This window comes from Eublepharis macularius, chromosome 6, assembly GCF_028583425.1.
Source record: "Eublepharis macularius isolate TG4126 chromosome 6, MPM_Emac_v1.0, whole genome shotgun sequence".
In the NCBI taxonomy this organism is placed as follows: Eukaryota; Metazoa; Chordata; class Lepidosauria; order Squamata; family Eublepharidae; genus Eublepharis; species Eublepharis macularius.
Genome location: NC_072795.1, coordinates 114,997,110 through 115,021,241, shown reverse-complemented (window position 1 = coordinate 115,021,241; position 24,132 = coordinate 114,997,110). Strand labels below are relative to the sequence as shown.

Below are 24,132 nucleotides of genomic sequence, written 5' to 3'. Positions count from 1 at the left end.
AGCAATTTACAACAGCATTCTTCCCACTTCCATTTTTTCCTCACAACAACCTTGTGAGGTAGGTGAGGCTGAGAGAGGGTGACTGGTCCAAGATCATCCAGTAAGCTTTCATGGCAGAGTAGTACATGAGTGGAAGACCACTGTACCTGAACTGCTCTATGAAATGTGAAGTGTTTTTTAATTGCAGGATAGTAGTATAGCTGTCATCTTCAGAATAACTGCAGTCTAGTAATTCCACAAGTACTCTGAGCAACATTATCCTGCAGCTGCATAAATAGTACATTAGTGCAAAGTAAATGGCATTTTTAAATTTCCCCCTCACACTACATGTTTATATAGAGTGAACACCCTGGATAGAAAAGATAGAGGTTTATATTGGGGATATGGTGGGGACAACATTGTATCCTAATAGATTATCCTAGGGTAGCCAAGCAGTTGTGGAACTTAATGCAATATTACTGCTTCAAAGAGGGGAAGGAGCCCTGCACATAGGCATCCACAATATCACCTTGCAAGTTAGAACCGTTTTGCTACACCAGGTGTCCCACCTGCAGTGAATACATAAAAAGAACATCGGAAATTGTCACTCCCAACAGGCAATAGGTTTGAGCAAATCATGATTCCCTTAAGGCATCTCCCTATGTGGAGATACACATTCCTCTTCACGCTTTACCTGTTCGTGACAGCATAGTACACAGCAGTGGAATTGTCACATAAAGCATGAAGTGGCTCTAGTTTTCTGAGGAAACAACCTCTGAGTAAAGACGGCAAAGCAGCTCTCATTGATACTTAATTAGCAAGTTTTAAAACTCCAGAACAGATGCAGTCATCACAGTTTAAAATTCAATTTGCACCAAGACTATGATATTAAAGCTGATTTCCCCTTCTACAATTGCAGATAGATTGAGTAATTAAAAACAAAACCTACTGGAAACAAGGAGGTCATCAATGAGTAATTTTTATATGGTGAGTTTGTGCACAGTGAGGAAAGTGAACTTTATAGAGTTGTTGCTTAAGTCAGAAGAGTATACGTGTCATAGTGCTGAATTTTTAAGCAGCATGCAGATCATCTGTTTAATGTTAATATAATTTGGCATTAAAACTAAAACTATCAAACACACAGAATGTGGCAAAGTAAAACATCCCTTGCACTTTATTAGTGCCAGTGTTTATTATGGAGAAGGTCAGTGTTAGTTTGAAGCCACATAATAGTCACCTAACCTCTGGCTAAGCTCTGAGAACATCTGGGGACCCATGTAGACCATAATGATATTTATGACCATTTGAAGTGGGCCAGATCCCTTACTTTACTTTATCACCCAACAGACATATATGGAGAGAGTTTCCATAAATGTGACTTTTTTCATTTTATTTTTGTTCTTCAAAAAGCTGGGGTTTCAATCTGTTCACTTGTATGTTTCCTTGATAAGCATTAGTAGTCTTATTTATTTGAAATAATATAAGGATGAAATAATATTTAGGAACAAGTGATAGTGGCATGAATGCATATTTACATTCTTACATAAGTGTTTGTTTTTTTCCTTAAAAAGGTCCAAGTACTTCTACCTTTAGGGATATGAACAGTTTGGTATAGCGGTTAGGAGCGTGGGACTCTAATCTGGAGAGCCGGGTTTGATTCCCCACTCCTCCACTTGAAGCCAGCTGGGTGACCTTGGGCTAGTCACAGGTCTCTGGAGCTCTCTCAGCCCCACCCACCTCACGGGGTGTTTGTTGTGGGGATAATCATAACATACTTTGTAAACCACTCTTGAGAGGGCATTAAGTTGTCCTGAAGATTATTATTATTATTATAGTTGTTCCAGAATAATTCCAGTATGTTAGGACACAAAATACATTTCTGATAAAAGGGGGTTGTGAAATCCAGAAAATCCTTAAAAATATACAAAGTATGCTGTAAACAGTGAGAACCAACAAAACAGGACAGAACTGTTAGCCACACACAGAATGTGCTGTATCTTAGCAAAAAAGAAATGCCTGTGCCAAATTAGAGCTCTCTTTTCTTTGTTGAATGACTCCAAATTGTGCAAAATAGTTATAGTTTGGTTTCTAAGGGGTGGTGGTATCTGTGCGTCTTTTCAACCAAGAATGGAAACTGATCTTGCTTTGTACTCTCCTGTCCAAATCTCATCTCTGTCACCAATTTAGAAGGCAGCTTTAGACAACTTATGCTTGCTCAGCCTCTGCCACCACCCCACAGCAACATTGTTTTCATAATAATGGCCTGTTTTACAAGGCTATTGTAAGGAATACCAAGAGAGTGCATAAAAAGTACTTTGATACTAATATTATTATTAGGCCAGTGTGCCTGTATATTGCTGGCAAGATTGTTTTTGTTTTGATGATTTCAATGAAAGTAAGACCAAACCTAAGAACATGCCATGTATAATGTTTTGATATGGTATTTTGATACATTAGTAGAATTGCCAACAATCGGGAGGGAGAGAAATGTCCTTAATGGCTTGATGGATTTTTTAAAAAATGTATTTACATCATTCATATCCTACTTTTCTCCCCTATGAGAACACAAAGTGGTTAACAACATTCTCCCTTTTATCCTCACAACAACCCTGTTATGTAGGTTAGACTGAACAAGCTTCTGTGGTAGAATGTGGATTCAAACCTGGATCTCCCAAATCCTAGCCCAACACTGTAAGTTCTACACCATACTGATTGTCATTTATCAGGTGATGTTATTTACCACCATGCCATGAAAAGCTTCAGCTGCCCGTCTCCACACTTGAAATCTCTATTAAAAGGAAAGGACATTTTTCTCCAGGACTGGTGGCAATATTCCCTATGAATCAGGCAGTTTCAGGTTCAAATCTTTAAATCTTTTCTTAGCCACAAACGTACTCAGTAGCCTGAGGCTGACTATTATATTTCAGACTTTGCACCCTCTCCCTGCAAAATGGGGAAAATATCAAGATTATTTACTGCTTGTAACAAGAATTACAGAGGGAGTGTTTGTGAGTTGCTTTGAACCCTCAAAAAGTAGTCCAGGATCTACAGTGAGCATAAAAATGCACGTGTGGTATTGTCAAAACTGTCTTCAGTACTCTTTTTAAAGGCCACAGTCTTCCGAGGCATGAGAATTTTATTTTTACATTTACATTTCTTTAAAGTTGGTTACAGCATAAAGCTAAAAACTTCAGAAGGCAGAAGTTACATAAAAGGAACCTTGTGTTTCCAAAACATAATTTTGTTTCATTATGTGAAGACCTCTTTTTCTACCTTTGAACAAGTTAACATTTATATTACTAGTGTAGTTACATTGTTGAAAAGCAGCCCCCTCTGAGCGGGCAGGAAGCTTTTGGGCTGAACAGAATGTTACTTCCCAGAACAAGCACTCTATGTGACTCAAATTCCTGCTGCCTTTGCCTGTCAACCAAGTTAATTCATTAAAAGATAGTGAATCACTAACATTAATATTGGAGAACTGTAAGAAATTGTGGTGATATAAAGATGTGGTATCAGGTCCTATGTCCTTTCCCCACAAAAGAATCTTGATTGCATGGGGATTACTGTTTGTTGTCCTCTTCCTAGTTAGTAATGGTTTTAGGTTATATTCAAGGCAGGATGGCATGCACTGAATCTCTTCACAGTTAATAGCTAGTCTGTGTTAAGATATTCTGAGTATGTACTTTTGCTTAAGACAAGAGGTGCTTTTGGGGATCAAATCAGGGTTTGCCCCCTCTAAAGGTCCACTGCAGAAATCCAAGCAACCTGCAAGTACTAGGTAGTCCACCAGAAATTGGCCATTCATCTACTTAGTGGAGGACCATGGTCAATTGGCTTTCTATTTAATTGTTCTTTTTCTGTAAAAGCCTAATAACAGCGTCCATGACAAATCTCAGTGGCTCTCTCCCTGGAATGCTAGGCTGCTTCAGATGTGACATAGTGTCCAGGTAGGAAAATGACAGTGCCATCCTAAAGGCAAAATTACACTCTTCTTAGTCCATTGAAAAGCATGAGCTTAGACAGGAGTAACTATGTTTAGGACTTCAGGGTGATATTTTATTGCACATATTACATCACATGTTGTAGTCTATGGTTCTCTACATGTCATTTTGCATGTTATTTTCTATACAGAAATGTCTTCTGTACAGGAAATTTATTACACATTGAATGGAACACTAACCTTACACCACACATTGATACCTTTCTTTCATACCAGTTTTTTTTTGTAGGGCGTATTGATGTTTTCTCAGTAGAGAAATGACTGCCAGATATTCTTGCACAGGAAAAAAGGTAACTTGTGAAACAAACATTTCCACCTCTCACATGCCAAATTACAACCGGTTGGTTTGTACCATATTTCCATGGGCAAAAGCACATAATTCTGCACCATGCTCTTTCCCTAAGCAGTGCCATTGTTGACCCTCCCCCCACCTTAGAAAGCTGTACTGAGGATCAGATGTAACAAGGAGAACTGGGCAAGATTGCCCTTCTTCCTTCTTACACCAGAGGAAAGCTGGTTAAATTCAACCCAGCCCCTCCTATTATTAAACTTATCTCAAGGTCAGTGTTATTTTTCATTTTCCTGGCTATATTAGAATATTGAATAAACCTTTTTTCCCCCTAAAATGACTTTGTAACACCTATAAGAAACACTGCTACCACGTCACTTTTCCCACCTCCTAATATAACCCCTCCCCCATTTCCTTCTCTCTAAACCTTAACTGTCCTTTTATGAGGCAGTTGGTCATGTGACTCTGGCTAGGGCCTGCATCAATAATAGTCATTATCAGCTCCTTTACTCAGCCTGTTAACCCTTTTCTGGTCAATCTTGGGGGAAACTTAACTCTAGTAGACTGCCTCATAATAATGTTAAATCCTGCATTTAAGAAATTAAAAATGTATATGGCCATTATGATAATTCAATAACAAATTAGGTCCACTAATATAGAGACCTGGCCTGAAACCTAGACTTTGTTCTAACGTCCTTACTAGCCACATAGAATGTAAGCTCTTCAGGAAAGAGGCAGCAAGCCAGTCAGTGTAGTGGTTATAATGCTTGACTGTTGCCTCCAGATGAGTTAGCCGTGTTAGTTTGTAGTAGCAAATATAGAAAAGAGTCCAGTAACACCTTTAAGACTAACCAACTTTACTGTAGCATAAACTTTCGAGAATCACAGTTTCTGATGCATCTGAAGAAGAGAACTGTGATTCTCGAAAGCTTATGCTACAGTAAAGTTGGTTAGTCTTAAAGGTGCTACTGGACTCTTTTCTATATTGACTGTCACCTGGGACACTCAGGTTTCAATCCACACCCAGCTATGAAGACCATTGCATTGGGTGACCTTGGGCTAGTCACTCTCTTTCAACCTAACCTGCCTCAGCATGTGTTTTGTGAGGAGAAAATGAAAGCACACAGAGCCATGACCTCCTAGAATGAAGAGTGTGATAAAAATGTGCTTAACAGATGGCAGAATAGACTTCTTAAGTAATTCTACAAAACACAATATATGTTGAAGTAACTGTTTAAACAACATCTTCTCTTAAATCAGTGGGGTTGGCTGCATAATTACTTGTAAGAACCATTGACCCTGGGGGCTTACTTCTGAGTAAGCAATCTTGCTTTACCCCCCCCCTGCAGTATTTGATAGTATGTTTTATTACATAAATCCTTGTAAGGTAACTTGACATTGGCTACAGTCCTCTGACCACTTGCAGCATGGCCCTCACCATGTTTAGTAAAAAAAAAAATTAGCCTCACCAAACTCAACAGGCCTATTTGGAAGAATACTTTCCCAGGAGTAAGCGCTATTGAATAAAATTAGACTTACTTGCAAGTAAACCTGCTTAGGATGGCTTGCCTGCTGTCTCATCCTCTCACTAGAGCAGTATGAGGATAAAAATGCAACAGCTGTTGTAACGTGATGGTTGAAAACAAAGGAACAATGGGAAATTTAGTGTAGATATCCAAAGCTGGAGCGTTCCAATAGATAACTGCCCAGCAAGAAAGCCTACTCTTCCCTAGGAGACAGGCTTAATTGTAAACCTGCCCTTTATCCTAATACTCAGTTGCAACCTACCCTGCTGTAACTGAAGGCCACTAGATCTAATCTTGCTCCTTGGAACAGGAGAGAACAAGTCCTGCCTTTTAAGTATCTGAAGGACACTTCTACCTGCTAAACATAACTAGTTCTTGCAATTTTTGTTCAGAAGGCCATTCAATAAACTATCTTCCATAGCAGAATGCAAAATGTCTCTTGGGCAACCCCCCCCCCCACACACACACACACCATTAATTTAATTCCCCTGTAGTGAAAATCACAGGCTTGAAAGCAGTGGTGGCTACAGCTCAACCCACTGCAGTATGGGGAGGGGGGAAAGGGTAAAAATCAGAAATGAAAATGCATGTTAAGCTACTACTAATTTTGACAGAATGACAGTATTTAACACAACAAATATATGATAAACTATATCATATGCATATGGCTCCTTGCACTTTTGCCACATACATTGTTTTATCAAGCAACCAAGTATAGTTCAAATTTCATACAACTACAAATGTGAGAGAAATGTTTCTGTGTCTTTAAGATGTTTTATAAAGAAACTTCCTCCCTGCAGGGGAAACCCCTCTGTTAGAAAGACTTTCACAGAAGACGCTGGGTTGTCCAGGTAGTTATAATATGAAAATCTTCATTATGAACAATAATGAAAATGTAATATTTCCATAGGGACTTCTGAAAAGTCAATTTGTTCTATCTCAAGCTTCCAATTTACTATCTATATCCTTGTAGGATGAATGGATGTTCTTTTTTCCCTTCAGCAGAGTGGTAGTTTGGATTCCTTTTATTAATTGTTTAAGTATACTGTACTGATATGTTTTGTAGAGCGGGCGCTCTGTTGTTTGCAGTCTTTAAATGAAGTGCATATGCATTTTCAAGGTGGTTTTGAAGCAAAAACATGTTGGAGTGTATCATCAACACATGGTGAAGGAATTGATTGAAACGGATTTGTATCTGGAAATGTGGGTTTGTAATTTGTAATTTGCATGTATAAGCAGCAGGGCTTTTTTTCAGCAGGAACGCAGTGGAACAGAGTTCCAGAACCTCTTGAAAATGGTCACATGGCTGGTGGCTGCGTCCCCTGATCTCCAGACAGAGGGGAGTTTAGATTGCCCTCCTCGCCATGTGCAGAGGGCAATCTAAACTCCCCTCTGTCTGGAGATCAGGGGGTGGGGCCACCAGCCATGTGACCATTTTCTCCGAGGGCAACCCACTGAGTCCCACCACCTCTCTTCCCAGAAAAAAAGCCCTGATAAGCAGTAATTTGCATTTATAAGCAGTGTGTATGTTGTATGTTTATCCTTATTTTCTGTATGAAACATGGCTGTTCTGGCACAAATTGGTGTTAGCAGCATTTTAAACACATGTTGTTTTCTACAGTTCAGTGAAGCCACAAAAGTGTGTATGTCCACTGATTTTGTACATATTTAAGGCTGCGCTCTACATATATATATTTATTTAGGGATAAGCTCTAAGCTATTCAGTAGGATTTTCTTCTAAGTATGCATTGGGTTGAATTGTGCTTCAGTATTGGACTATGGCTAATGCAGGGAAGACCTGAATTTAGGAGATACTGGTTGCATTTCTTGACTCATTAATTCCTGAACAACAATGGAGGATTCTGGGTCTAGTTTTCCCAGGAGTGTCAGTATTCATACAAAATAAATATCTATCTAAAATAGTTGCCCAATGAAGTTGTTTCAAGGTTTAAAAACCTATCTTTGCAATACCCTTGATTAGGTTAGAAAGAACTCTAGCTTTATCATAATCAGATCACTATGTGTTGTGATTGCATTACCTCCCCTGAACAATGAGGCATGTTGCTTGAGGCTCCTAGCTAACTCTCCATCAGTATACAAAAGTTTTAGATAATTTGAATTTTCATCCTAAATTAACATCCAAAAATTTATTTGAGAAAAATGTATTGAGTTGTTCTTTACAGTCAAGATCATTTGGTCCATCTGGCCTAGGTACTAGCTGCTTCATCTGGTAGCTGCTCTCCCAAAGTCTCAGTGGGTTGTTTCTAGCCCTACTGCATGTGATAGTGGATACTGGAGTAGAGATACTGGAATACTGGAGATGCTAGAGTAGAGATACTGATGGGTGGAGGAAAGGATTCTCAAGTCTGGTAACACGGATGTTTCTTTACTGTAAAACAAAGTGCAGCGCAAACTCTTTTTGGCACTGATAAGGATGGCTGAGAGACAAAGCAAGCTACTACACAAGTGTGTTGAAATGAAATGTGGTCCTGAGCATTCCACTTCCTAGTGGGTGATGGCCTCTGCCTCTTTTTTCTTTTTCTTTTTCCTTTTTTTGCCTCAGGCCTCAAGATCCCTTGGGCCAGTCTTGGTCACCTAAGAGCCTTCCCCAGTCAGGAAAACAAACAGACGGAACCTTCCAACGGTAACTAAACAAAAACCATGTGTAGTTGCTGGCACATCTCACTATAGTCTTAAGCACAGGCTGCAGATAAAAATGAAAAGGTGGAAAATCCCTTGCTCCAGTGTCCTGAGCACTGCACTAGTGACAGGCGCCTTATGCTTCCCATGTGACAGACTGATAGTATGAGGGGTGAGTGGGACATTGCCAGCCCCAATCATGCCCCTTGACCATAGCAGAAAATTGCACAATTGTTAGGGGGATGGGTGATGCATGGTGGGGAAAGAGAGCTTGCCTCCTACTTTGTCAGCCTTGGGACTAGAGCATGCTTATCTCTGCAGATATTAACAGATACTTGTCCAGACTCTGTCTGAAAACTTGGCAAGAAGATTTTTTCAAACTCCACAAGTAAATTGCTTTATTATTTTCTGGGGCTCTTTATAGTTTAGAAAAGAAAAAGAGAGAGAGACTTTGCTTAAATCAATTTGTTCTCCATTTCAAGTCTCCTTAATATTTGTGTTATTGTGGACCACTCTTACAGTTGTTTTGATTTTGTGGCCTGTAACAGTTTTTTTGGTTTTGTTTTACCTTGGTTACATTTAAGGATGTTAGGAAGGCTTCTGCCTCCAAACTTGGAATTCGTTCTACACTTGGATGCAGCTGTACTGTATATTTCAGCTTAAATAAAGCATATGCCAGAGATCTCGAACCTTTTTGAGCCTGCGAGCACATTTGGAGTACTAGCACAGTGTGGTGGGTACAGCAACAGTACGGCCGCCACAAAATGACTGCTGCAAAAGACAGAGCCAGCCACAAAATGGCTGCTACAGCTTACCTTCAGTCCTACAGGGAAGGCCATGCTGTAGAAGCAGTTTTTGCCAAAGCAATGTTTTTAAAAATCTAGACAGCCAATTAATACTCCAATGGCTAATCAGAAGGCATGCTTTGCAAAAAGCCCTATCAGGCCCCAACCACTTTATAAAAACACTTGGCAGGCACCAGGAAAGATGTTGGTGGGCATAATTGTGCCCACAAGTACCACATTGGGGACCACTGGCATATCCAGTATGAAGTTGGGTTGATTTGTGGGCAGAGCCTGTGAAGGCCAAAGTTTGGGGAGGGGAGTGTGCTTAGTGGGGATATGATGCCGCAGACTGCACCCTGAAGAACTGCCATTTTCTCAAGGGGAACTGTTCTTTGTCAATGGGAGTTCTGTCGTAATTCCAGGAGCAGTCCAAGCCCTGCCTGGAGGTTGGCAACCCTACTGTGAAGGGATACTGTAAACGTAGTAATAGCTTTTCCATTTTTTTTTCTTGTCAAGGAAAAGTAGTCACAACTGATTTTTAATTTCTGAAGTTTTATTACAACCAGTACAGCAATTGGAAATCCAGAGTATTGATAAAACAAAGCAATACATTACTTTTTTTATTTATACTCTGCCCTTCTCCCCAGTGAGGACCCAAAGTGTCTTACATCATTCTCCTCTTCTCCATTTCATCCTCACAACTCTGTGAGACAGGTTAGGCTAAGAGTTTGTGACTGGCCCAAGGTCACCCAGTGAGCTTCCCTGCTAGAGCAGGGAATCAGACCTGGGTTGACCAGATCCTAGACCTTCACTCGATCCACTACACCACACTTTGCCCTCCATGCATCTGACAAAGAGAACTGTGATTCTCGAAAGCTTATGCTACAATAAAATCGGTTAGTCTTAAAGGTGCTACTGGACTCTTTTTGATTTTACACCACACTGACTCTCAAACTCCCAAAAGGTATGAAACAAAGAAACCGTTCATAATCAGGTCAAATACCTGTCTCTATAGTTCACAAGCTTGATTAGTAGCATCTGTTGACAAATTGGGGGGAGGAGAATGTTACCTATTACATAACAGTGTTTCATTTTCCTCCTTCACTTTCAGTCCTGCATCGAAGTGTAGAATTGTGTTTTAATTCACCTATAGTTGTTAACTGTAGGAAAATCTATAACTTGTTCTATTTTGCTGTTGCCCTGTGGGCAATGCTAAAAGCTATGGGGGCCACACTGTAAGAATTACAGCTGAAATTGAATACCAGTTGCCACAATCAAGAGAGATATCCCACAAGTTTGAGCATGGGCACTCCCTCCTCTACCCAGTCTGGCAGTTTTTCTTTGAATAGCTGTCTCTATACTACGTTCCAAACCACTTTCAACACTTGTGAATTCTTTTGAAGCCCTGCACTGGAGATCTGGTAGAATTAAAACTTGGTTCCAAGGAAAACAAAAGGGATTATTTTATGGAAGCATGATGGCCAATAATTACCTTTTTGGAAGGTAAACCACTTAATTGTGGGATGGAGATAAATAGAGAGCCAGTGTGTCATAGTGGTTAGAGTGTCGTATTAGGATCTGTGGGAGACCAGGTTTGAAACCCCACTCTACCACAGAAGCTCACTGGGTCACCTTGGGCCAGACACACACGCAGTCTATCATATCTCACAGGGTTGTTACGAAGAGAAATGATTGTGGAGGAGACAGCAGAGGAAACACAGTTTAGGAAATTCACTAAATTAACACTGGAAATGAAATATGGAATATGTGCAATCACCTTGAGAAAGATTTGATGAAACAGGAGTAACCAAAGCTAGCATCCTGTCAGGATAAAAGTTACCCCGGAATAACTTTCCCCTTCCTTGGAGACCGAAGGATTGGAGTAGGAGGATCACACCTACTTTGTACTTGGAGATCTGTGGAAAATCAAAGCTACCAATAAGGAACATTGAATACTTCCATCGAAGACTTTGATGCACGTTAGCACTTTGGACTGGTCTCTTGAAAAAGGAACGTTCCTCTGGATGAACTGGTTTCCTTCGGTTGTATGTATTTCGGGTGTATCAGCATTCTTGCATGTTCCAGAGTATTTGTAGCATTAGCACTTTTTACTGTACTGGATTTCCAATATTGTTGTTACTTTGCATTTTTGAGTGGGTTATGCTGCTATTGTTGGATTTGTTAGCAACAGTAATCAAGTATATTACTCTGTATGTGATACGATTAGCACTCAGCCCTTTAATTGCAACACTCAATTTAATTGCATTACCTAATATATAAACTTCAGAGAGTAATTGTAACATGGATTGGACCGTTGTCCTAGTTTTGTTTTGCTTGACTAACCCCCTAGAGCCTTTCTGCTTTTGGTAAATTCCAAGTGGGGTCTGGAGTCCTCCCAGAATTGAGATTGCTCTCCAGGCTAAGATCATCATTTCCCCCTGGAGAAAATGGAAGCTTTAGAGAATGGACTCTGGTACATCCCTACTGAGCTTCCTTCCCAAACTCTGCCCTCCCCAAGCTTTGCCCCCAAATATGCAGGAATTTCCCAACCCAGAGTTGGCAGCCCTACTTGAGACCAATGTCTTCCAATTAGTTGAAAAGCGTCTAGTATTAGAGGAACATGGTCTGCAGAGGAATACTACCTCTGCAACATATGAAGGGGTGTGCAAGTGGAAAGACTTCAGTTCCAAACCTATATGTCTATCCTGAGAATGATAAAAAGTAGTCGTCGTCGTAAATTAATTACTTAAATTGTTTACCTCTCCTCTGTTTGATCATCACAACAACTTGTGAGGTAGGTTAGTCTGAGAGTGTGACTGGCACAGGGTTACCCAGCAGGCTTCCATGGCAGAGTGGGGTTCAAACCTGGATCTCCCAAATCCTAGTTGGACACTGTAACCTTTATGCCATAAAGGCTGTCAGTATGTTACAATGTTATTTCACTGATGATGTGAACAAGCAATGTGATAGGCAGGAGGGAATAGATATTTACGGTTTGTTTTAGCTTAAAACAGAGCTTGGCTTTCTTGAATCTAGCCATTGTTTCTTGCTTCATACAGGGCAGATATGCTAATTGTTTCCTCCCATTCTTTCTGATAGCTTCTTAATAAGATATCCTTAAAAGGATTTTGGCATGTTTCTCTCTTTCCATAATTGTAATCAGATTCACTCTAGGTTAAACAGTAGCATTATGCAAATAAGAGGCACAGTCCAGTTAGAATGAATCATGGCTTGACCCTCTGTTGAAATCAATGAACAGATTTCAGCTGTTCATGAATCAATGGGATTTAGTCACAGCTCATTTTTCCTGGGTTGTGCTGGATATATGTGAATGTGCATTCGAATGTACATTTTATTTGATATAGGATTGTTGTATAGATGTTGCCTGTATATAGTATACCGTTTTAAGCCATGTTTAAGCTTTTTGCATTCTGTATAGAAAGTCCAGCTATTTAAGAGAGAGCATGTGCAAGGAAATAAAGAAGCAATAATGCTTAACTTAAAGAATGTCATGGGATGAGCAAACCTGAAGAAAGCAAACTGAAACATCAGAAGATATTTTGCTGTTAATGGGTGTAATTCAGAGCAAGTTGGGCATACCTGGGATTAGGTGTGCAAGTGTTATGGCTGCTACATGGACACCATTTGAAATAATTTTACACAGGAACTTTCTAGAGATGGTGACTTTGCATATGTGGCAGCTCATCTTAAGGATGGAGTGGTTTTTATAGATGCCAGTGCAGTTGCCAGTAAATGAGATCTACTATGGCAGGGAGAAAATTGTTTGATATATATGGTAAGCCCGTGCCATTCACAGCTGATCTCATGAAGGCAGCTACCACGTGGATTCATTGAAGGATATAGCCCTGTGGCAGCCAGAACATGCATGCCCTTGTACCAGCCATAATTCAGTGAGATTTAGACCAGGCTTAGACCAGGGCTGACCCATGAATATTAGGCACCATAAGGTAGAGCGCACAAGCTTTTCCCTTCTGTGCTGTGGGCAGGTGGGAAGATGGCACCTTCCCTTCTCCTCCCTGTTGGGCCACAGTAAGAAGCTGCTGCCTGCCTTCCTTGTCCCTTCAGTGACAGGATGCAGCACCTCCTGGTAATGGCATACTGTCTGGCAGTGTGGCATTGCAGTGCCCGCCCTCTTTGTCTTGCATGGTGCAGTGGGAAGCTGCTGTCTACCTCTTGTCTCCTTCCTGTCACAGTCAGGTGAGGCGTAGCTGAGGGAAGGAGGAAGAGGGCTTGCCCAAGACCTGGTGGGCCTGCTGACACTCCAGTGGAGAGAGGAAAGGAGGTAGCAGGGTCCTTGAAGGCTTCCTGTTGGGGCTGTGGATGCCTCCTGGGGCACACTCTGATGCTGCAGGTCAGGAGGAAGGGCAGCTGAGCTGGCTGGCACTAGGAAGTTGACATCACTTCTGAGGGAAAGCCCACAAGTGATGTCATGCCTCAAAAGAATTCATCCAGGGGATTTTCCCTGGAAGTGACATATAGGGTTGCTAGCTCCAGGTTGGGAAACTCCTGGAGATTACGGGGGTGGAGTCTGGAGAAAATAGGGTTTGGGGAGGAACGTAAGTAAGATATAATGCCATAGATTTCACCCTCCAAAGCAGCCATTTTCTCCAGAGGAACTGATCTCTGTGGCCTGGAGATCAGTTGTAATTCCGGGAGATCTCCGAGCTGTCACCTGAAGTCTGGCAACCCTAGTTAACAGCATGCCATAGGCTTGACAGACATTTTTATTTTATTTTTCTCCTGCCACCACTCTGAGAGGTGGTTGGAAATGGGAGCTGGGGATGAGGAGCTGGCAATCCTAGCTGGCTGGCTGCCCTCCACCTCTGGTGTCCTAGGCGATCACCTAAGGCCACCTAGTGGATGAGATGCCCTGGAGTAACTCTGGATAGGGTTATGCTGTTAGGCACGTGACTGCACTTGACAGTAGATTGTTGGCTTGCAGAATAAGTGATTTCTCTCTCCTCCTTTAATTGTGACGGCATTTTATTAAATTATTAATAGGTTTTTAAATAGCTTAGTGTTTTGTTGCAGGGTTTGTATAACTGAAGAACACATACTAGAATTCATTATTTTAAAAAATGTGTGTTATTTGTTGTTGCTATGCTAGTATGTAAACAACAAATCTTTGGTTCTGATCTTGCCTCCGCCACAGACTCTGTAGGTAGCCAGGTTCTGAGCCCTCACATCCACTCCATCTATAGTAATATTAATCTACCTTACAAAACAGTAGTGAAAGATACTGAGATGATGTATGGGAAGCTATTTAAGGACTCTCCTGTGTGGTATTAATAGTAAATGTTGACTTTTGTTTTTCTCTTTCAGTTCTGTGCTCTGTACAGAGAATGCCACACTAAATATGCCAGTTTCTCATGAAGTGAAAAGCCTTTGCAAGAATCGATGATCTGCGATTCCCACTCCTAGTTGCACATCTGCTGTCTGACAGACATGGCTCGTGATCCCCGATCATCACGATTAGCAAAAAAAGAGGAGATAAACAAAAAGAAGACAAGCCCGGTCAAAAACAAATCTTGCCAAGTAACAAAAGATGCCAAGAAAATTTCCCCAAAGCTGGAAAGTTCTGCAAAGTGCAAAAAGCTAATGGAAGAAAAAAACGATGGCAAGAAAAAGCCGCAAGAACAGAAACCCCTGTTGAATTCCTCATGTAGATGCCTCAGGAGCAGCGTCACCAAAGCCTTATCGGGAGCATCTTGGATGAACCTGGAGTTAACTGATAATGTTCTTTTTCCTAAGAAGCCTCCTTTGAGCTACAATGGCTTTACAATGACTCTTCGCAGGAAACCATTTTCTCATAGACTATTCCAAAAGCCATCAATGTCACGAGGAAAGAAAACTAGCCCAGAAAAAAATGTAAGGAAAAAAAATAAGTTTGATTTGGAAACCTCCCATATATTACAGGAGAAAAAAAATGAAGAGACTCCTAGGGCTTCACAACAAGAATTAAACAAAAATAATGAATTTTCTCCCAAACAAGATGAGTCTCTGTGTGATACAGAAGGAAGCCCTGCTTCTGACTGTGACAGTCAGTCCACAAAAGGAGAGATTTCTCTTGAGAACAGTATTGCTGCTTCCAACAACACTATATCAGATAGCCACAATCCAGAAGTATTAAAAGAGGAATGTGAGTGTGAAGGACTTGTGGGTAGGGAACTGGCACTGGATGACCTCTCAATTAACAGCTCAACCCAAATTTTGGCCAATTCTGTTCTTCCACTTTCACATCTGGATTCTACCATCTACCAAAAAAACAAACTTGGAACACTTGTGAAATCACATCATGAGAGTGGCTTAAATTTGCCATCTACCTTGAAAGAACATTCCAATACACATTCCAATTCCATACAGATGCTTTCCTCTGAAACAAAATCAAAGGTACTTGTTAAAAAGTCAATGTCTTCTGTAGAATCTCACTCCAAAACTGACTGTGGATTGGTGCTAGCTAATTGTGAACCTGATGCTGATATTTTGATTACCTCTGAATTAATCTCAAAATTGCATTTAGATGATCAGTCTGTGCTATCTGAGACCCAGTTCAAACAGATTCCTGAGCCTACTCTTAAAGGAGAAACTGGTTCACATGATACATCTGAATCCGAAGGTTGGTTAAAGGACCCAAGCCATTGTGTGGAATCTTATTCACAAAAAGACTTGGAATTAGAGGCAACCAATAAAGCACTTGATTCTTTTTTCAACTCTAAAACAGATTATCTAGGATGTGACCCAATAAACAAAGTTTGTGAACAAGTTTCTAATACCTCTTTAACTAGTTTTATTTTGGGAGATCTTCAGCGGACACTTGAAAAGATTTCTGCAGAAACTTCTGTTTTGGATTCAGTGTCTATGCCTGCTACATCACTCGATCTGGAAAAAAATATAGCAGGTTCTGTTTCTGTAAGCAATGAAGTCTTTCTAGAAATTCATCCAAAATGCCCTGAGAGTTCTAATTCAGGGATGCAATCAAACAGTGTAATGGATACAGATAGGACAATTTTGCCAGATGACTCCATTCCAAAGCCTCGGGATTCCTTGCCTCAGTTGGGAGGTGATGTGAACTCTGTTCAGGAGATCAGGAAATGTGGGACCACTCCAGTTACAACCTCAGAACCATACTCTCATGGAAATACAACAGATGGTCTTTCTGCCCCAAATACCTCTTTGCAACCTGTGTTAGAAAAGAAGAAGCGGCGGCGATGTGGAGTATGCGAGCCTTGTCTGCGGAAAACTAACTGTGAAGAATGCAGCTGTTGCAGGAAGCGTAAAACTAGTCACCGAATATGTAAAAAGAGAAAATGTGAAGAACTGAAGAAGCCCCCAGTCCCACCACCCACTTCGATGGTACCCTTTTTACCCTTAGAGGTAAGTAAAGAATATGCCTTTCAGAACCCTCTTCATAAAATTTATATAAAGTAATTTTTGAAAACTGAGTGTTGTAGCTAATTTGCATGTTTTGGTGTACTTCCAAAAAGTACACACTGATGCAGTAGCTTTGTGGTCTACTGACTGGTGGTTATGTTGAAATTCTTCCTGGGCATCATTTTTGTGGACATTTGTGTGAGATTACAAATAATTATTTCTGGAATATTTTGGAATGTCAGTTCATTCTTGTGAAATTCTACATTAAATTAGCAGTATCTTCAAACAGAGGGAGGAATTTGCCACCTCTGAGTGAGCCTTTAATACTCCAAAGCATTCTGCTAACATCTTTAAGGTTTTCTTGAGCTATACCCTTTTCCATCAGATACATAAGTTTATCTGGCTGTCTAGTATATTCTTAACCTGCTCTTCTTCCATGGAGTTGGGGTGGTATACATGATTCTGCATTCACCATTTTATCTTCACAACTGCCTTGCAAAGTGTGTTAGGCTGAAAGAGAATGACTGGCTTCATGGCTGAGAGGGGATTTGAACCTCGGTCTTTCCAGTCCTGGAGGAGCCCTGTGGCACAAAGTGGCAAGCTGCAGTACTGCAGCCTAAGCTTTGCTCACGACCTGAGTTCGATCCTGATGGAAGCCGGGTTCAGGTAGCTGGCTCAAGGTTGACTAAGCCTTCCATCTTTCCGAGGTCGGTAAAATGAGTGCCCAGTTTCCTGGGGGTATAGTGTAGATGACTGGGGAAGGCAATGGCAAACCACCCCGTAACAAAAAGTCTGCCAAGAAAACGTTGTGATGCAACGTCCCGCCATGGGTCAGTAGTGACTCGGGTGCTTGCACACCTACCTTTCCAGTCCTAGTCCAACTCTCAAATTTTTACACTGTGTTCTTTAAATTTTACTAATGAATTCTAGATTCCGTATTTTGCATATCCCACTAACTAAATGTTATAGACTAGTGGAGCTCTAGTACATTTTTTGCCTGGTCATATGTGTGTTTTCTCATACAGAAGTCTCACTGAGTCACACATTTGACTAATTCCTATTTTCTTATCAGTCAATCCCCAAGCATTGGAATGGGTTTGGGTTATGGGTCCTCTGTACGTTTACACTCCATCAGCATTTTTACAATTGTCAAGTTGGTTTATTTGTTTTGGATGTGTCTTAAACTATCAGGAATTTCAAGTGAGAGTGCTGTCGTCATCAGTGGCATCTCAGTGACATCACAGCACCACCACCCTCTTTATTCTTTGTGCATGCTTATATCAACATATTGATATAAGAGCTGAATTTTTTAAAAAAGATTGAAAATGAAGACATGGGGAAGTCTTTGCATGGGGGAGTCTAAAAGGGGAGCATCTCCACCACCCATACCGAAGTTTCCTCTATTCTCCTCATGGTCCAAACCAGAGAACCTTGCTGGGGCTGACCCCAGAGCCAGGAGGCAGAGGCTGACTTCCGTCTGACTTACTTGTGATGATGAGTGAGAAGAACTGAAGTTCCAACCTATGTAGGACTGAAGTGCCTGGAGAGCAGAGCGGAGCGAGCTCTGCATTCTCTTAAGCAGCCTCTGATTGTCCTAATGCCTCAAAATGGCTTCCCTGGTCGGTAAACCTTTCCTCATCTAGTCTCATCTGTCCTCCAGAGTGTCTTAAACTACATTCTGCCAGATAGTGGTTGACAAGAGTACATTGGTCTGTAGCATATGGGAATAGCAGCTGCAGTGGACAGATGGCTTCATTTTTCCCTAGGTCAGATTCTAAGGCCAGAAATTAAATGGTATGAAAGTTTTAGTCAAATTACTAAATGAAAGGAAATGGCAGAGAACACTTGGCAGTTGTTGGACAAGCTTTGGGGCATGCCCTGCAAACCATCTTTTTTATTCACTGAGTCATGACAAATTAATTTACAGACGTCACAAAATATAACAGCCTTTGCCCTGCAATTGCTGCATTATCCAGTCAAATGAAGGCAAGGTTTGAATAAGGAACAGCATAAAGTGTTTCCCACTTATTTAGGATCAGTTGCCATACATTCATTTGTTTGTTATTAGAATAACCAGCAGCACTTACACTGTTCTTAAGAGTATGTTAACAAGTTATATATTATTATTTTCAAATGAAGCCCTTGGGGCCCTTTGATGCAGTAGCTGAGGTTTTGATGGAATCGTAGGGAGGGGGTAAGAGAGGAGGCAGAGGGGGGGGAGCAAAGAATAAGGAAATGTTCAGGTAGTAGTGCGGCAGAGGATGGCTGCAGCAGGAGCAAGCAGAGGAGAACGACTGATTGTGGGGGTGGGAGGCACACTTCATCATAATTTCTCCATTCAATTAGTATAGTAGTATCTGTGCTGTGGAAGCGATAAGAAGAGGGATGGGTCTGAAACCAAGAGAAATGGGGGAGGATTCTGCCAGCAGCAACAAAATATATCTGGCCACATGTAAAGGCCAAATGGAGACCCACAGCTTTATATGGCTGTTTTTAAGGCTAAAAGGTACTGGAAAGATTTTTCTTTTTCTTAGAAGATTATATTGCTTAACTTTTTTTTAACCAGCCAGGAGAGGAGGAGAACTTGTATAAGGCGCTGTTGCTTTGATCTAGTAGCCCCTCAGTTCCAAAACTTGTCAGTCTTGTCCTAATTGACAATAACAGTGATTAGGCAGATAACCTTTTGTGCTAAAATAAATACTTGGTAATGTTAAATGAAACTGGTTAGAGCAAAACCAAGCTACAGAGCGCTAGTGAGGATTGGGTGAGGACCCAGTGGCTTCTGCTTCCTGCCAGCTTTGAAGCTCTCTGAGCCTGCTGAGAAGCATAACACCCAGGCTGCACTGAGCCAGAATGCCAATGGTGCATCCTACACAGAGTCATGCCTTTGTGAGCCCGTTGATTTAAGTGGACTTAGAAAGTGTAACTCTGTATTGTGAGGCTGTCTCCTGGCCGATATGGACCTGTGGATGCTCTGCTGACATTAAGCCCAACCAGAATACTTGAGGCTGTGTCTATGTCAAGATTCGCCTTGAAGCCTCCTGGAGCCAGTATGGATATGGAGGATGGGGCTTGACTGGCTGCCCTAGTGGCTTCTCCTTTCTAGTACTGTTTGCATCAGAGCACTCCAAGTCCACAGAGAGCAAGGTGATGAGGGGGGCACAGCCTACCCCCCCACACACACACCCACAATGGTGCAGGGACCAGGATGGGATTGTGTCCTGTCAGATAACCAGACACATTTGCCATAACCCTGCTCCTCAAAACACCCTATAGAAACAAATGAATGAGAGAATGGTAAAAGCCAGCAAAACTGTTGAGACAGGTTAATATAATTAAGTTCATCGGCAAGTCTTTGCTTCCCAAGGATCAGATGAGTTTTGTAACTGTAATACTATGTTTCCTATTTATTTTTAATTAATTAGCAGCCAGGCATCTGCCAAGTTCACCAGGAAAGAACGGTGGGAGTTGAGGTACGAAGTGTTTAAGGTGCAAAAAAGATTTCACAGAGGCCAGGTCAAGAAAAGGATGAATTTTAGCTTTTCTGTAGATCTTTTATTTTAGGCTAAACATGCTTCCTTTTGATTTCTTCTGACTTTCTTATTGTATTAGCAGCTTTGCTTCTTTGGACTTTTTAATGAGCTACTCTCTATTCTTTAACTTCTTTTTCACAGTTTCATTTTCTTGAGCTATTCTATGGTGGGACTATGCACTTTGTACACTGAATTTAATATTCTCCATTTATTAATCCCCCACCCTGTCTCTTCCAATATGTTTGACAGAGAATTCTTTTCATCCTGAAAACTCTAGATTATTGAGTCAATAAATTATTGTCTCCGCTTAACCTTATGATCCCAAAACATATGGAAAAATTAAAGTATTTGTAAGCAAAATAGCCTTCAAAGATATATTCTCACTGTAGCGTGGGAAACTGAGAAATTGTAGAACTGCTGTGCAATGCAAACATTGGATAGTGGGTAGTACTAGTTACTTTTTTTACATCTAGACCAATCTGTGTGTTCTACATCAAGTATTCCATGTATTCCCTAAATTGTTACTTCCACAATTAGACAAACAGACATGTTCATAGTTATTTGTATCTGTTCATATTTAGCTGTAATGTCAGAATCTTGGTGCAGATAATGGTTTATATACTAAAGAGTGTGTGTGTGCGTGCATGCCTAAATCTTTGCTATGTGGGGATAGTGATTAAAAATTCAGAATATTTTATCAAGCAAGGTGTAATGTATCACAGTAAATTAAGGCTACCGTCATAAGTACATTTATTGGAAAGGAAGCTTGACTGAAGAGAATGGGACTTACTTCTGAGTAAACATGCCTAGGATCAGACTTCTATGCTGGATCTCCATACAGGCCATTCCACAGAGACTAGTTTTTCTACAAAAACTGCACTAGTTGTATGTAAGAAACTTAAACACACATTTAACTCACCATGTATATTTGCTCATATTTGCACTCGTGCAAACATGTAGTAAGATACATTTGTCATGTGTTGATGTGTACAATAGTTTTATACTTCATGTACATGCTTTCTATCAGGAAAAGCACAATTTGTGAAATGGACCTTAAAAAAAAGGTACCATATTCAAAAGATCACACTTTTTGCTGAATTGGAATAAATACACCCTGTTGATTTTGTACTTTTAATGTAGATTAAAATTCTTAATCGAGAAGCATGGATTACAAAAATGGGAAATCATCCATTCTGCCAGAGTTCAACCATGATGGGGTAGTTAAAGCTGTAACTCATCTCCTGTATCAAATTCAAATACCTTTAATGGCATACATCATCTCCTGTATGTGGTATTGTACACACTGGCTTCTGGGGGTGGGATTTGTCAAGCCTGTGAAATGGAAAATGGCAGAAGCCTTCCTTCTGCTTTGGCAAATTATAGATTGGAGCTGGTAGCCAGTCTGTGACCACATGACAAGAGTCCTGCACCTATCCTTTTGCAACATCAGAGTAAGCTTGGCATGGTCCTTGGAACCTGACCACATCTCTTCCAATCAGCCTCTCACCTGTGAATATAGGTATATGACTTTATATGTAGTCATGACATAATATCGGCAACTAGCTAATTAACGTGCACAGCGTTTCATGTGGTATTTTACTGAAGATGACAAATGACTAGTTGCTTAATCTGGTTGATTCCAGCTAACCAGGAAGGGAAGATTTTGTAAATTGGAAAATTTAGTTCTTCTTTTCCGTCGCTTCCTCTGTTCAGGATGTCAGTGTGCCACAAATTACTTAGCACAGGCATATGAGGCTAAGTAGATGGTAAAAATGTTTGTGCACCAGTAAACTTTGTGGTTATTTGCAGGGTTGAATTAGTGCATTATCAGTTTTGGCTTTATGAAGAGCACCTTTTCCAGTACATCATTGCACACTTACCTGCAGATAAAACACTTCCAGATATTCCTGCAGGGGAGGGGATATAGAATATCTCTACACAAGACATCTTACACAAGGACACTCAAGTGTAGGGAGATGCCATGTTAGCCTGGAAGCGTAGTTTAAAAAGACAAAGCTGGCAGAGATTGCTCCTCAGAGGGGTTGTTAATTTCATCTTCTCCTCCCCAAAGGGGAGGTGAAATTGACAGAGCCTTCAATGACTGGTTTGAAGATGTCCAGTGAAAGTAAAAATGTTTTAAAATTATTTCATCTAAACTGAGTGTTTCAACCATTTAATTGGGGGGAAGGGGTTGAAAACAAGGTCTTTGTTTATCTTTGTAGTTCTCAAATGTTTTGCGCTAAAGAAACTTCTCCATTAAGTTGGTGTTGAGAAACTCTGTGCCTGCTACAGAACCCTCTCTGTGTTGGAGAGCATTCTGGAGCATAGGGTACATAATCAGAGTGCTGCCCAGGATTAGCAAGCTTCCTCATTGCCCCCACATTTATTTATTTATTTGGATTTATATTCTGCTCGCTCCACAAGCTGACTCAGAGCGGATTACAACCAGAGGATATAAAATTAGAGTAGCATAAAAATATAAAAACATCAATATAAAATTCATTTAAACAGCAGCGCACATATCGCACAACCCTCCAGTATCAACAAATCTGTGGGGCAGGGAGGCCAATTGATAAAGGAAGCATGCGCTGAAAGCACATTATAGAACATGTCTGTTTCCTCCATGTGATGCATAGCTGTAGAGAAGATCATCAGTGGTGGGGATGTTGTCTTTCAGGACATTCTTTATGCTATATCTGAAATTCACATGGAGGAAATTTATTTACTTACTCAGTGGATACCCTGCCTTTCTCCCCAGTAGAGACCCAACATGGCTTACATTATTCTCTCTTCCATTTTATCCTCACCACAACCCTGTGAGGCAGGGTAGGCTTGAGAGGGCTTGGCCCAGGGTCACCCTGCAAGCTTTAGTGACAGAGCAGGAGTTCAAAGCTGGGACTCCCAGATCCTATTCCAGTCACTACACCGCACTGAAACCCTGGTTACGTTTCCCAAGAAACCCAGGTTTCTGAGGAACGTTGTTTGAAAACCAAGGTGATAGTATGGCCTTTTTTGCATGGGCGGTTTTTGCCACTTTTGCCCCCCCATACCTCTTTGGGTTTTCTTTACAGGCAGAAAATTAGGAAGAGAACCCTTGAAATGCCACATTGAAATCTGAAAGGGGAGGTGTGGGGAGTCAGAAGCGGTAAAAATCACCTGTGCAAAAAAGGCCCTTAACAATGGGTGGTGGTTCTAAGATAAAGAAAGGAAATAAAGCAAAATACTTCCTGCACTTAACTCCTTGTTAAGGCAGTGTTAATTATTTGTCTGTGTAGAATTTTGTGTATGTAAACAATGTTAACATGTCGTGATTGTTCTCCAGTAACTTAATTTTCTGTGCAGGTTTTACTCTTTTGCTGAACCTTTTGTCTGCTACTGTGTGCATGAGAGATGGTTTCCCTCCAATATATTTAACTCCTATAATGAACAAAGCAAGGTCGGGGGGAAAAAACACTATAGGAACGAGTTGAATTGAGAGCTGTCATTCTTTGAAATCCTGCCAGACCAGTGCCCAACCATCCAGTCTTTTGGGCCTCTTCCAACTTGTTGCTTGTATATTTGCCTTTTGTGGCAAGAGATGGGCGATGCTAACAGGTCTTGACTTCTCTGCTCCCTCCCCATGATGACAAACATAATCAAATGGCTTTTATCATTCGCCTTCCATTAAGGGCCTCGAGGAGTGGTCGAGGCACCGGGAGTGTGTGTGGGTTACCCAGGGATAGCCGCGCCAGACGGTGTCCTCGCGTAACCCTCCTCTTAAAAATCGCCAATATGTAGCCCTTGCCTTATAAAGTCAAAATGCACAATACCTTCCAGAAGTGTGTGTGTGTGTGTTGCGCGTGTGAGCGAATGATCAGAGCCCCCCCCCCACCTCCCCTCCTCCGTATGTTTTGCACTCACACACGCCGCCTTAAACCAGTCATCCAGATAAGCCAAAAGCTTGTGGTGTGTGTGTGTGTGTGTGTACGTGCGTGCGCGTTTACACCTC

The 24,132-nt window shown here is 41.1% G+C and overlaps 1 protein-coding gene across 1 annotated transcript in view; it reads left to right on the top strand.

Annotated features, from left to right (window-relative positions):
• Positions 1-14,685: 14,685 nt before the first annotated feature.
• TET1 (tet methylcytosine dioxygenase 1) overlaps positions 14,686-24,132 on the top strand; it is a 64,778-nt gene continuing 55,331 nt past the window's right edge. Inside the window, exon 1 of the mRNA XM_054982083.1 lies at positions 14,686-16,614. Within this exon, the coding sequence (XP_054838058.1) occupies positions 14,686-16,614 (1,929 nt within the window). The remainder of the gene's footprint in view (positions 16,615-24,132) is intronic.